The sequence below is a fragment of the Bos javanicus genome, chromosome 10 (assembly GCF_032452875.1).
Source record: "Bos javanicus breed banteng chromosome 10, ARS-OSU_banteng_1.0, whole genome shotgun sequence".
NCBI classification, from domain to species: Eukaryota; Metazoa; Chordata; class Mammalia; order Artiodactyla; family Bovidae; genus Bos; species Bos javanicus.
In genome coordinates, this window is record NC_083877.1 from 74807364 (window position 1) to 74823463 (window position 16100).

General features: G+C 38.2%; 1 protein-coding gene across 1 annotated transcript in view; it reads right to left on the reverse strand.

Moving 5' to 3' along the window:
* Positions 1-16100, reverse strand: part of KCNH5 (potassium voltage-gated channel subfamily H member 5) — a 403337-nt gene that overhangs the window by 356751 nt on the left and 30486 nt on the right. Inside the window, exons 2-3 of the mRNA XM_061429074.1 lie at positions 14379-14502; positions 1491-1597 (exon numbers count right to left, since the gene is read on the reverse strand). Coding sequence (XP_061285058.1) covers positions 1491-1597; positions 14379-14502 — 231 coding nt within the window. The remainder of the gene's footprint in view (positions 1-1490; positions 1598-14378; positions 14503-16100) is intronic.

A 16100-nucleotide genomic window follows, 5' to 3' on the forward strand; every position in this document is an offset into this window, starting at 1 on the left:
AAAGGGGGCATTCCCTGGTGGTCAGGGGCATGAATCAATCCCTGGTGAGGGAATTAAGATCCTCCCTTGTGGTGAGGCAAATAAAATAAAGAAAGAAAGGGAGCTTTGGCATACAAGTTTTGGCTACAAAATATCAGTATGTGTTTGGATCTAGTGAAAAAGCCCAGAAAGCACCTAGAAACTGGCTCTTCTCTTGTAGAAGACAGAGCTGATTATTCAGAATGGATTGTTCTCTAGTTGACAAGCCAATAGACATTTGGATATGGTGTCAAAGAGAAATATATTTTCAGTCTTGATTCTAAAATGAAAAATAAGATGATAGAACATTCCTTAGGTAAAACCACTGAAACTAATTCTTCCATTGCCAGTACCACCCGGTAATGGGAACTTCACTACTAATGTGAACCAATGCCTATGGTTGTCGTTATCCCTGTGGTGGCCTATTAATAAAAAGAAAACCTAAATATTCAACAGGGAACAAACATTTAAGATACAATGGAGAGGATAAACTATGCTTCACAAAACCCAACCAGCACTGCACTTGGTACAAGCATTTCCTGTTGAAGCTAGAATGCTTCCTGAACTGGGAAAGAATTTAGTAACCATCAATTTTCACTAAAGATAATAACTGGCTTCGCTATCATTTAACCATTAACACTAAATAAATTGATTCATCTTATGCAGTGACTGTTCTTTTAAAAAAAAGGGCCCATTTGGAAATGCAACAAAAAAGAAATAAAGTAAGTGACTATTCATAGAAAACAAATTAGAAAGGAGACTTGGTTGATGAGTGTATTAGTTGGTTTTTTGTTTGTTGTTTGTTTCCTCCAAACTCTATTGGAGAGTCTCATCAAACTGGCCCATAATTACCTAAGACCCATATCATGAGCTATTATGTGATTGTATAATGGACAACTGACCACTCATACTTCCCATCATTAGACAACAGCACATACAATCAATACAAAGTTACCAGATGTGAATGGTACTTTCTGAAAGTAACACCTGTTCTCACCAGTCTTCCAACAAAGCAGTCTGGTCTAGCAAACAGCCATATTGGCAAAGATCACCTCAGGTAGACACCATACACTCACATGTCATCTACGTATATGTTGAAAGATAACATACTCACTGATAACAATCCACTTTCCCTTTAACCATAAGAAGAAATGAACGGATTTTTTGGTCACTTTTGGCTGCTGTCACATAACTATAGGATCTTTACCATGGGTATTAATCACAAAACAACCTTCCATCTGACACACAAAAGAAATCATATTCAAAATGCATTATATTTTTCTTTCATTCCTCAAAAGGTTGTTTTTCATAAGTATTATTTATTAATTTTGCTATTTAATTTTTACAAATACCTCCCACCAAGAGAAGCAATAAATCTTTTATATTCTCTCTACACTATAGTTAGCTACCACTTACCAATATATAATATTAATAAGGAGTTGACGCATCTTATTGATGACATAGATACCTACTGTTTTTCTTGTACAAGAGAACTTCAAAGCAGTTTGACTCGTAGTTGTCAAAAGTCTGCCTGACTTTCTCAATGGTTTTTTTGTCAGTCAATTCTCCATACATAAAACTGGAAGAAAAAAAAAAACAAAAAAACACCAAACAATCCATTTCAGTTTGGGGTTGCTTTTCAAATGCTACATAAAATCATATACTTGTCTCTTTTAAATTAAGTATTCAAATTTAGTTACAAAATAATTGCTCCCACAAAATAAACTAAAATAGTTAAACCATGTTTTAATCTTGACTATTAAACTCTTGCTAGAAGATAGCTTTTTAAGTGATTTTGAACATACAGTGAGAAAGAGTAAGAGAGAAAAACAGTCGTTACTTTACACAAGTCCAGTATGCATCAATTTTAGCTACTTAAACAATCCTTTTGTTAAATAATACCAGTTTCCCAAATTTTGGTTTTCATAGTATATTAACTATGATTGATACCATAAAGTATAAACTTTGCTGCTAGATCATCAGTCTACAAGTCACGAGTAAATAACAAGTACCCATAACAATCAGTGATCAGTTTCACTACTTGTTTTAAAGCCTGTCAGAATTACAGTGCATCCACCACTCAGCTCATGCACAGACAGCAAAGTGTGCAGGTGTGTTGCCTCCTTGTCTCTCAGTGGCACACTCATGGGACATTTCACAAAAATGCATAAATAAAAGCAGGAATTCACCATCAAAGAGTAAAGGCCACCAAAGGAATGTAAAGTGATCATGGTGGAGGTGAAATTCAAATTAAACATAAAAGAAGTTATTCTTCTAAAAGAATGAGGGGATGTTGACATTGCTGTACTTGAGAGACTTGAAATATGCAGCCAGAGGAACCTAGTGAGGACAAACCCATCAACATAAATCAGGAAAAGGATTGCTGTAAAAAAGACCAAAGTTTCCCAGAGGATGTAATACCATTAAAAAAAAAACTTCACATTAAAGGAGTACTAGGAAGTAATTCACAGTACTGAAAGTAAAAAGATAAAGTTGAAAAGGATTCAAACTTAAAAGAAGTATACTATTTGCTAAGAGGTAGAAAAAAATGCTCTCTTCATATCATAAAATATATTACAAGAATGCAAGAATTGTTCAAATGATTTGATAGGTTTTTGCAAAGAAATGAAACACTTTAATCTCAATGTTTCTAATGTTATAGATCATTAAATAATGTACTAAATAAATATTAGTGTTACTATTATTTTCATTTCCCTGCACTTAAAACCAACAGAAAGAGATTTTTTTTTTTTAATGCTTTGACACACATTGTTAAAGGTCATGGAACAATCATACTTTTTCATTGAGTATTAAGGTCACACTACATGCTTTCAGCTTGTACAGTTTTTTTCACATTCCCATACTACAATGAAAAGTGAAGATTCAGTATTATATGCAGTACTGAATTGGCATTCTCGTTACTTATGAGGATTTTTTTGAAATACATACAAGTAGACCTAACGGAAGGAAAATAAAGAGAAATTGAAGGGGACATATGCTATTACTATAGCTAGAGGAACATAAAAACAGAGATCAAAGTGTAAACTCCCACATCTCACAAACATTTCCTAACATTTGAAATTATCTATTTTTTTAAGAGAACTTCACCAAAAGTCTGCAAATTTACAGAACAGAACTCAGTCAAAGGAGTACAAGACTCTAAAACTATTCTTGATGCTTTTGCAATCATAAGCTGTGCATCTGGTTTCAAAAACCCAGTTCTACTAGTTGCTATGATTGTCCAGGTAATTTCTTCCACCAGGAAAAATATGTGTGGCTTGACAGTTTTTGAAGCCTCAAGTATATCTTTGTCATTGCTTTTCTTAGAATTTCTAAGACATTAACTTATTCAGATCAGATCAGATCAGTCGCTCAGTCATGTCTGACTCTTTTCGACCCCATGAATCGCAGCACACCAGGCCTCCCTGTCCATCACTAACTCCTGGAGTTCACCCAGACTCACGTCCATCTAGTCAGTGATGCCATCCAGCCGTCTCATCCTCTGTTGTTCCCTTCTCCTCCTACCCCCAATCCCTCCCAGCATCAGAGTCTTTTCCAATGAGTCAACTCTTCACATGAGGTGGCCAAAGTACTGGAGTTTCAGCTTTAGCATCATTCCTTCCAAAGAAATCCCAGGGCTGATCTCCTTCAGAATGGACTGGTTGGGTCTCCTTGCAGTCCAAGGGACTCTCAAGAGTCTTCTCCAACACCACAGTTCAAAAGCATCAATTCTTTGGTGCTCAGCTTTCTTCACAGTCCAACTCTCACATCCATACATGACTACTGGAAAACCATAGCCTTGACTAGATGGACCTTTGTTGGCCAAGTAATATCTCTGATTTTCAATATGCTGTCTAGGTTGGTCATAACTTTCCTTCCAAGGAGTAAGCGTCTTTTAATTTCATGGCTGCAATCACCATCTGCAGTGATTTTGGAGCCCCAAAAATAAAGTCTGACACTGTTTCCACTGTTTCTCCATCTATTTCCCATGAAGTGATAGACCAGATGCCATGATCTTAGTTTTCTAAATGTTGAGCTTTAAGCCAACTTTTTCACTCTCCTCTTTCACTTTCATCAAGAGGCTTTTTAGTTCCTCTTCACTTTCTGCCATAAGGGTGGTGTCATCTGCATATCTGAGCTTATTGATATTTCTCACGGCAATCTTGATTCCAGCTTGTGTTTCTTCCAGCCCAGCGTTTCTCATGATGTACTCTGCATGTAAGTTAAATAAACAGGGTGACAATATACAGCCTTGACGTACTCCTTTTCCTATGCAGAACCAGTCTGTTGTTCCATGTCCAGTTCTAACTGTTGCTTCCTGACCTGCATACAGGTTTCTCAAGAAGCAGATCAGGTAGTCTGGGATTCCCATCTCTTTCAGAATTTTCCATAGTTTATTGTGATCCACACAGCCAGCAGTAAATCCAAGCGTGGTGGGGCCTGAAGCTTATACAGCTCTAGAGGCCCTCTTTAAGGAGCAGAATACTAAATTTATAAAACAAAATTAAGTACAGAGCCTTGAAAGCCATACACTCACAGAAAGGCATAAAGGTTAAGGTTTTTTATCTTCATAGGAAATCTGCTCCTGAATATCTTAGTCTAGAAAGTTTACAACATGAAAAGCATAGTTTGTTAGCAAGAACCAGGAAAACTAGCAGGATTCAACAATGATACCATATCACAACTAAAAATTACAGAGTAACGACCCATCGTACGGTAACACCAACCTGAGCAACTAAAATTCTAGAAACTAAGAAAGTACTGATAGATGAAATTGAAAGTGTAGTAGCTCAGTTGTGTCTGATTTTTTGTGACTCCCATGGACTGTAGCCCACCAGGCTCCTCTGTCCATGGAATTCTCCAGGCAAGAGTACTGGAGTGGGTAGCCATTGCCTTCTCCATGGGATCTTCTGGACCCCAGCATCAAATCCTGTATTACAGGCAGGTTCTTTACTGTCTGAACCATCAGGGAAGCCCACTGATAGTTGTCATCAACCAAATGTTCTCCAATCTGTATCCTGAATTTTCAATTACTTTTATTGTTTATTAAAAAGGAATAGTTAATTGTCATTATAACAGTAAAATAAGCAAGAAAATCTTAAAATAGGATGATAGGTTCTAACTCCATAATCTTACAGCCAGACTAGCACATGATGCCTCAGAGGGCATTGAAAAGCCACTGTTCCTGTCAAAGCCTGACTTACTGTCATGTGAGTTTTATGAATATCTCTGAGGGCATCAAAAGTAAATTAGAATTCCTCAGTTAAAGTGAACAAAGTCACCCTCCTTTCCTCCACCAAAACAAAACACTAGTTTAATACTGCTAATATTTTTTTACAGACAGGTAAACTTTTTATTGACTGATATTTTTAATCTAAAGACTCTACTAAAGAGAAAATATTAAAACACACAAAAACAAAAAGTATGATATGAGTAATTAAACTACTAAATGTGTGTGGTCTTTAAGAATAGAAAAAGCATTTACTCCTATTACTAAATGTCAGAGTCTATGGTTCAATAAATAGGAAAAGGAGTACGTCAAGGCTGTATATTGTCACCCTGCTTATTTAACTTATATGCAGAGTACATCATGAGAAATGCTGGGCTGGAAGAAACACAAGCTGGAATCAAGATTGCGGAGAGAAATTTCAATAACCTCAGATATGCAGATGATACCACCCTTATGGCAGAAAGTGAAGAGGAACTGAAAAGCCTCTTGATGAAAGTGAAAGAGGAGAGTGAAAAAGTTGGCTTAAAGCTCAACATTCAGAAAATGAAGATCATGGCATCTGGTCCCATCACTTCATGGGAACTAGGTGGGGAAACAGTGGAAACAGTGTCAGACTTTATTTTTGGGGGCTCCAAAATCACTACAGATGGTGATTGCAGCCATGAAATTAAAAGACACTTATTCCTTGGAAGGAAAGTTATGACCAACCTAGATAGCATATTGGAAAGCAGAGACATTACTTTGCCAACAAAGGTCCATCTAGTCAAGGCTATGGTTTTCCCAGTGGTCGTGTATGGATGTGAGAGTTAGACTTTGAAGAAAGCTGAATGCCTAAGAATTGATGCTTTTGAACTGCGGTGTTGGAGAAGACTCTTTAGAGTCCCTTGGACTGCAAGGAAATTCAACGAGTCCATTCTAAAGGAGATCAGCCCTGGGTGTTCCTTGTAATGAATGATGCTAAAGCTGAAACTCCAGTACTTTGGCCACCTCATGTGATGAGTTGTCTCATTGGAAAAGACTCTGATGCTGGGAGGGATTGGGGGCAGGAGGAGAAGGGGACGACAGAGGATGAGATGGCTGGATGGCATCACTGACTCACTGGATGTGAGTTTGAGTGAACTCTGGGAGTTGGTGATGGACAGGGAGGCCTGGCGTGCTGCGATTCATGAGGTTGCAAAGAGTCAGACACAACTGAGCGACTGAACTGTACTGAACTGATGGTTCAGTAAACCAAAACACAATATTCACAATTGGCCAACAAAAAAAAACATGAAAAAGAAATCACCTAAAATATAACAAGGAACAAGAACAAAATTGGTGAAAAATTAACTCTAATAGGATTAAAGATAAATTACAACTAAATAAAAGAATCAAAGAAACTATCTTGGAAACTGATGTAACAGTAACACTTAAGAAGGAATACAACACAAGTTTGATTCAGCTAAAATTCTAAAGAGAAAGTGAAAACAAGCAGTTTCTCAAACTCTAAAAATTCTATAACCCATTCCTTTAGCTCTCCCAATGCTAAAATAGCCTGTTCTAAGAAAAATAGGGGCATTTTAAGAAAAAAATTCCAGATTATTATACTCTGAATAATTTTTCAAAAATAATATTTTATATCTTATATTGTTTCAGTCATATTTTTAAGCTTATTAAACTATGGATTTCCAGTGACAGAACACATATTTTAGTAGTAAAATACAGCAGTTAAATAGTACAAGGTATTTCAAAAGGGCCCAAAAGAATGTCTGAAATGTATTATCCATTCTTTCAAGGCAAGTGTTCTGGAAAGTAATTCAAATTTTGAAAGTATTTCCACCCAGCACTGTCTAAACCAAAATGACTAAACCAGAGCTTCTCCATATACTATGGGTACTATGGGTGTCGCACATTTGCTTACTTGCTCAGCTTTCCTTATATGTAAATGCTAAGTTTCTTTACTGAGGTTTCCTGCAACCTGACTCCAGATGACTGAAGCTCAATGCAGTCTTTGAATGGTTAATGGTATTTGAATGGAAACAAGATTTAGAAATGATAATTATCAGACTTTAGAAACCACATATCTATAAAATAATTTTATACAGCTTTTATGTATCTTATTGACTATCCTCCAGAAATATATAAAGGGAATACTAAAAAACTATAGAACTTCAAATTACTGTACTGGATCACAAAACTCCCCTTCAGTAATGATAAATGACTTCCACAACTGCACTGTTGTCCTATTGGACAGAAAATAAAATTAGGTGCACAGAAGCCATCTATCCCTGCTATAATATGGAGCAGCCATGATATAACAGAGGACCACTGCACTTAGAGGACCGTTTATAAACTGTATAATCCATGGCCAAGTTGTTTAACTTCTCTGACTATTAGTTCTTTCATCCTTGAAAAGTGAAAATGTTAATTGCTCAGACATGTCCAACTCTTTGTGACCCCATGGACTGTAGCCTACCAGATTCCCCTTTCCATGGAATTTGCCAGGCAAGAACCCTGGAGTGGGTAGCCATTCCCTTCTCCAGGGGATCTTCCCTATCCAGGAATCAAACTGGGGTCTCCTTGCCTGCAAGGAGATTCTTTACCTTCTGAGCCACCAGGGATGATAATGTTAATATAACTAAGACAGTGAGAATTAAAAAGGATAATGTACATGAAGTTATAAATTATAATGTACTATACAATCACTGAATTATTACTAGAATGCTTCTCATGGGTGGGGTTAGAAGAAGGCCCTTCCAGCCCCAACCCTACTCCCTTGATCCTTTACAATTTGAGGACAAGAGCTGGTTCATTCCTGCTACTGGGCAGAGTCACTGTGTCTGAAAGAGATACACACATCATTTTGTGTGTCTTCTTTCTTTGCGAGCCCATGACATTGAGGTATAAATTCACCCACAGCCTGCTGCTGGATACTCTGGCCACTTATCTTGCCACACAACTAACTTGTGGGAAGTTCTAATCTTGGGAGTAAGGGAGATTTCCTGAAGGCTAGCTTGGGCCATATCCAGCTTGCCTGAGCATTTGGCAGTGTATCTTTCACGTACATCCTACCCTGGAAACTTCTGGGGACCAGTGGCTCTGCTTTATAGCAAGATTTACTTATTTTTGGATCCCTTGTTCTGCCATCATAATCTCACAAACGAGCCTCATTATGATCCCAGACAGGAAGGATGGCTACCATGTTGACAGACTTCCATGGGAGAAAGGAAAGTGCACACTGAGAAAATATATAAGCTAATCATAAATACTGCCCATCTATCTTAACCTGCTAATGGCCAACAATGTGAACTTACTGTAGAGCTCAGGGAACTCTACTCATTGCTCTGTGCTGACCTAAATGAGAAGGAAATCCACAAAAGAAGGGGTATATGTATACATAAGGGCTTCCCTGGTAGCCCTGGTAAAGAATCCACTGCAATGCAGGAACTGATTCACTTCACTGTACTGTAGAAACTAACTTTAAAATATCTGCTAAGGGTTAACAATGTTCTTGGACTAAGCCCATATACATTCAGTCCCCACAAGTAAAGGATAATATTATGTACAGGCTGTCGTTCACAGCCTAGCAAATGCTTCATCACAGAAACCACACAGATTGACTTAAAAATATGTGGTCTCCACCTCAGACTCAGCCACAAAAGTAAAATCATCATGAAAGTTAATCACAGGATGGGCTGAAATATATAGTCAAAGGATCAAAAAGAAGCCTAAGTGAGAGTAAGGAGAAGGATTTAGAAATAAATAGGAACAGCTTTCAAAATCTGAAAGAAGTAATTTCATAATAAATCAAAGCATTACATACTTTCTACAATGGATCATAAAAGGTTTCACAGCCCATTAATTTATATGAGCTTAAAAGGATTTAGATCGAGTCATAAAAGCTAAATCCATGACACGTAATTAAGGGAAGCTAGGACTGGCATCAGACACCTCTAATGTTTGGAGTGTGACCTGATCACTGAGGCACTCTGCCCTCCAGTACTTGCCTCAGTGTGAAGCAGAGCCCTCAGCCAAATGGAAAGGGACCGACTGATATCCATCATGTGGAATATTCTCTTGTTGACTGAGGTAACCCTGTGTTAATAAAACTACTTGTGAAAACAAAGTGTCATTTAACATCTCTGCTTTATTGTCTAATCTGATAGCTTGGGCGGGGGGCGGGGGCAGGGGGGGGCGGAATTGTATTCGAATGCATCTGTCTACTCCTATCCTCCCTACCAATATGATTGGTCTTCCCACCCTTCTATCTTAAAAAGTAAAAATAAATAAAAATAATTTTTAAAAAAGCAGAACAGGCCTTTAAAAGGCTCAGATTAATCAAAAGTAGAATGCTAAAGTGCTTTTTACCTGAACTATGACAGTATGTCTCTAATGTCAGGACTTTATAAGGGTCCTGAGATAAGATCAGACGTTTTTAAATGCCATTCCCCCAAAACCTACATACAATCTCTTTCTAACACACAATGTGTTTTATGTCCTTCAGTATAGAGCAATAGTCCAAAAGCTTGGAAATGCAATTATTAAATAATAAAATGAACATTTGAAATTCCTAGGAATCCAGAAATTTAATAAAAAATAGTTTTTGAAACTTTAGCTGAAATAAAAATGAGACAGTACATGGCACACATCAGATTTTTTAATAGAAATTTAGCTGCTATTATAAAGTACAAGGATGTGAAAGTGAAGTCATTCAGTCATGTCTGACTCTTTGCGACCCCATGGACTGTAGCCTACCAGGTTCCTCCGTCCATGGGATTTTCCAGGCAAGAATACTGGAGTGGATTGCCACTTCCTTCTCCAGGAGATCTTCCCAACCCAGGGATTGAAGCCGGGTCTCCCGCACTGTAGGCAGATGCTGTACCATCTGAGCCACCAGGGAACTCTATAACCTTCCCTCATGGCAGATGAGAGTGAAAACAGAGGGCCGTTCTGGACAGCAATCTGACAGCAGTTAATTTACAATTTATGCATATATTCTCCATATATTCTGTACAGCAATCTTATTTCTGGGCATAGTGACAGACAACTTCTCACATGGGGCCACAAGAAGATGGCTATAAGGATGTTTACCTCCAAGTTGTTGGAGTAGCAAAGTGGCAGAAGTTGGCATTCAAGACTAGTAAAGTGGATAACGAAAATGAAGGCTATGAGAACACTATAAAATGGTCAGACATGATGAAACAGATTATGATGTAGCAACAAAAAAATCTCAAGAACATAATGGTGAATGAAAAGAGCAAGAAATTGCATATTTTACTGCACAGTATAAATTAGGCAGGCCTTAAAAACAAATGCACATAAAGCAACATCATTACAAGAATACACATATTTATTTTACAAATGGAATTGTTAGAAAGACATAAAATAAATACACTAAAATGAATAACTATGGAAGATGAAGGAGGATGGAATGAAGGAGAAAAGAAATAAAATAAAACAAATAAAATAGAGACTTTGTCTGGAGTAATCACAATGATAATATTGGAACAAACTAAGGAATATATTTAATTTTTTACTCTATTCCCCTGGTCTAATGAGAGAAGGATTGGGAAAGACAAATACCCACTGATGTGTAGTTTCTAAAATTTGTTATTATTAAAATCAGTAAAACTCTTTGATTTGTTTACAAGGTTACCCTCACTATGAAATTATTTGTGTCCATATATAACTAGAATTCAGTGATTTCAAAACTATATAATAACATTTAATCTAAACCCTGCTGAGACATAAGGGAGCAGAAATGGTCCATACAAACCTTAGCCTCCCAGAACTTAGAACACACACCTCAATGAGAGAGCTAGGCCAAGAGCTAATATATCCACCCCGCAGATAAAAGGCACAAGAGACAACAGTGCTGACAAAGGGAGTCTCTCAAAGAGGGGCCACCGTTTTCCATTGCTCCCACTTACCAATTTCACGCCTGGAAGTGAAGGCTGAATGTGAGAATGACTTTAATAGAGAGAAAATGAGGATAACTGGAAGAGGATAAGTGGAAGAAGAGGATGTTTGAACAGAGAATTGCTTAAAGCTCACTAAGCATCAGAACCATCTGAGCTGCTGGTTAAAAGTACTGATTCCTGCTCCCACCTACCCACCTGGGGTGATCCTGATTCAATAGGCTTAAGGTGAGGTCTGAGAATCTGTTTTGCTAAACCTCTCTAAGTGATTTCCATAAATAGTCAGGTTTAGACTCCATATGAAATCCCTACCCTTCATGAAGATGTCGAATATATATATTTGTACATGCATATAATGTTTTGCAGCATAAATGGGTAGGAAAAAAAGAAAGAAAAAATAGGTAGAAAAAAATCAACCACTGTTTTCCTGGGCAAATCCCTTAACCTAACTCTACCTCAAGTTTTTTTCTTCTGAAAAATAAAGAATATGGAATAGAAAATAATTCACATACCTTGCGGTTCTAAAATAACATGATTTTTGGTACTTAGTTAAGTGGGAGCGTTAAAGAAAAATTAACTCAAGGAAAAAACATCCCATCTGGTCTTACTGAAATATTGTGAAAAGTTTTTAGTTCTAAATTGGTTCCTTACATACAGCTTCCTTTTCTTTTTTATGATCTTTTTTGGTAATACTCTCTTTAAGCTCACAGATACGGAATATTTTAAAAGCATTGTTATAAATAATATAAATGCCAGATTCTGTTTTATATAAGTCAAACAAAATAGCAGTGGTACAACATACCAACATGACAAAAGTATGTGTGATTTATTCAAGATGAAAGAACTTTTGATCTTTTTAAATGTTTAAAACCATGTCCTACTTGGTTGATAGTTGCTGACTGTAAGTTGAAGACAGTTTTAGCAACTCAAAAAGTTCTGGATGATATCCACTGATGATATCAGTGGATATCATCACTGATGATATCAGTGGGTCTCTGATATAGGCTGCTCCAATGATCACTTTAAATTTTTGCCTTTTCATACAGTTCATGGGGTTCTCAAGGCAAGAATGCTGAAGTGGTTTGCCATTCCCTTCTCCAGTGGACCACATTTTATCAGAACTGTCCACCATGACCCGTCCATTTTGCATGGCCCTACATGGCATGGTTCATAGTTTCATTGAGTTAGACAAGGCTGTGATCCATGTGATCAGTTTTGGTTAGTTTTCTGTGATGGTGGTTTTGTTCTGTCTGCTCTCTGATGAATGAGGATAAGAGGCTTGTGGAAGTTTCCTGATTGGGAGGTTCCAGCTGTGAGTAAACCTGGCTCTTGCTCTGGTGGGCAATCTTTAATCCAATTTTCTGCTGATAGGCAGGGCTGTGTTCCCTCCCTGTAGTTTGGCCTAAGGCTAGGGTTAATGGCAGTAATGGGCTTCCCTTGTGGCTTAGCTGGTAAAGAATCTGCCTGCAATGCAGAAGACCTGGGTTCAATCTCTGGGTTGGGAAGATCCCCTGCAGAAGAGAAAGGCTACCCACTCCAGTATTTTGGCCTGGAGAATTCCATGGACTGTATAGTCCATGGAGTCACAAAGAGTAAGACATGACTGAACAATCACAACGGTGGTAAGGCAACCTCCTTCAAAAGGATCTATGCCATCAAGCCACAGCTCCCAGGACTGTTGTATTCAGTGCTCCTGGCCTGCAGCATGCCACTGTTGACCCACACCTCTGCCAGAAACTCCTGGACACTCACAGGCACGTCTGGTTCAGTCTCTTGTAGGTCCTGGTGAGCACAAGGTTTTGTTTGTGCCCTCCCTAAGTCTGTTTCTCCAGTCCTGTGGTGTTGGACTCTTTGGAGTGCCTTGGACTGCAAGGAAATCAAACCAGTCAATCCTAAAAGAAATCAACCCTGAATATTCATTGGAAGGACTAATGCTGAAGCTCCAATACTTTGGCCATCTAATGCAAAGAACTGACTCATTAGAAAAGACCCTGATGCTGGGAAAGATTGAAGGCAGGAGGAGAAGGGGACGACAGAGGAAGAGATGGTTGAATGACATCACCGACTCGATGGACATGAGTTTGGGCAAGCTCCAGGAGATGGTGAAGGACAGGGAAGCCTGGCATGCTGTAGTCCATGGGGTAGCAAAGAGTCAGACATGACTGAGCAACTGAACAACAACAACACTGATCACTTGGCACATAGAATAGTTCATGGCCCACAGAGGGTGATTAAAAAATATTTATTGAATGAATTGATAAATTCACAGCTATGCAAAAATACTTCTCTTAGCAAAAGCTCTCACCAGTGCCTCTTAAACTATATATTTCTACTGACAATTTAATCTCCTTAATATTCTAATATAATTTTTGCCCTGTAGGTTTTATGTGAGTCAATAGGTTCTCAATTCCAATCTGGGGGAGAGGGGAATTGGAATTCCAATTCCAACTATCTATCCAGAGGCAGCATCAGATTCTGCAGGTTGAACATTGAGGGTTCTGTCCCACATGACTGCCCTCCCGCTGACTTCAGGCATCAGCACAAGCCTAGGTGCTGGCTGTGCTTTTGATCCACCTAATCCAGATTGGTTCCCATAATACTAACCTTAGACTTCAGCACCAGTTATAAATCAGAGGTTCCCAAGACCTCTTCCTTTGGTTTGAATAATTTGCTAGAGCAACTCACAGAGCTCAAAGAAACATTTTACTTACCAGACTTCTGGTTTATCATAAAAGGATATAACTCAGAAACAGACACATGGAACAGATGCAGAGGCAAGGTAGGGGAATTCCATGCCCTTACCAGATATGCGACTCTCAGCTCTTCTACACGTTGCCCCAACTGGAAGGTCTCTGAACCTGTCCTCTGAGTTTTTATGGAAGTTTCATTTACACAGTCATAACTGATTAAATCATTGCCACTGGTACTGATTCAACCTCCAGCCCCTCTCCAGGAGACTGGGGAAAAGTTGTGCTTCTAATCACATGGTTGATTTCTCTAGCAGTCAACCCCATCCTTAGGTTAGCTAAGGGCTTTCCAAAAGTTACCTCATTAACATATCACAAGAAAAGCCAAGAATTGAGGAGCTCTGTGCCAGGAACTGGGTGGAAGACCAAATATGTATTTCTTATCACAAATCATGATATCACAGTGAGTCTAAATTTAAGTCTTTTAATCACCTTCAACATTTAGTTAAACTTTAGAAAACATTTCTGAGCTGTTCTTTTACCTACCTGCAAGTGCTACTCTTCTGCATGACGTCAGCTCGATGATACCCAGAGAGTTTGCAAAAACCGTCATTACTATAAACTACAGGCCAATCCACAATCTGGGCATTTCCCAGTAAGAAACTCGATTCTAAAGAAGAAAAAAGAAAAGAGAAGTTTTTTAGCATCATTTAACCATGTACAAGTAATTAAAAACACAAATTCATAAAAAAAATGTAACTGTGGTTTTTAAAGCACAAATAATAAAACATATCCTTGAAATTATTATTAGCATAGCATGACCAGCAAGTGAGATCTGCAACAAGTACGAGATTTGCATATGAACTAAAAACTCCATTGAAAAGAAGTTAGTTTACAATACTCTTGCATTCAAGTAAATACTATGCTATGAAAATAAAGTATGGTTAATATTAAATGTTAATGACTATAACAATCACAGCTAAAAACAGTTTATTAAGACTAAGGTTACAGTCACTTCTTCACAAATTGAAAATATTAAACTTAGAAGCAGAGGCAACTTTGGATAACTCCTCCAAAAAGTGTAGTAATGAAATTTTAACATGATGGGACAAATTCTTTGTACATCAGTTTTATTTACAGAAGGGCTTCCCTGGTGGCTCAGATGGTAAAGAATCTGACTGCAATGTGGGAGACCAGGGTTCGATCCCTGGGTCGGGAAGATCCCCTGGAGAAGGGAATGGCTATCCACTCCAGTATTCTTGCCTGGAGAATCCCATGAACAGAGGAGCCTGGAGGGCCACAGTCCATGGGGTTGCAAAGAATCAGACATGACTGAATGACTAACCTTTCCTTTCCTTTCCTTGATTTCAGTTCAGTTCAGTTGCTCAGTCGTGTCCAACTCTTTGCGACCCCATGGACTGCAGCATGCCAGGACTCCCTGTCCATCCCCAGCTCCCGGAGTTTACTCAAACTCATGTCCATTGAGTTGGTGATGCCATCCAGCCATCTCATCCTCTGTTGTCTCCTTCTCCTCCTGCCTTCAATCTTTCTCAGCATCAGGGTCTTTTCCAAGGAGTCAGTCCTTCGCATCAGGTGGCCAAAGCATTGGAGTTTTAGCTTCAGCATCAGTCCTTCCAATGAATATTCAGGACTGATTTTCTTGATTTACAGAAGTCTAACTTTAAATTTTTAAAGCTCTTTTTAAAATAAAATTATTCAAAGACATTATTTTCAACCACATGCTACAAGGAGATCAAACCAGTCAATCCTAAAGGAAATCAGTCCTGAGTATTCATTGGAAGGACTGATGCTGCAGCTGAAGCTCCAATACATTGGCCACCTGATGTGAAGAACTGATTCATTAGAAAAGACCCTGATTCTGGGAAAGACTGAAAGCAGGAGAAAAGGAAACAACAGAGGATAAGATGGTTGTATGGCATCACTGACTCATTGGACATGAGTTTGAACAAGCTCTGGAAGTTTGATGATAGGGAAATCTGGCATTCTACATTCCATGGGGTCTCAAAGAGTCAGATACGACTGAGCAACTGAACCGACATATTTTCTGACCTCAAATTAATTTAATCAAAAGTCATCTTTTAATTATCTAGAAAAATCTAAAGCATTTGGATGTTATCCAATTCATTTCTAAACCACTGGGTCAAAGTAGAATTAAAAGAAATATAGAAGATATTTTTAATTGGATGATAATAAGTTTGTGGTATATATTTAAAGCAGTGCTTAGGGAGAAATTTCTCCTTTTAAAAC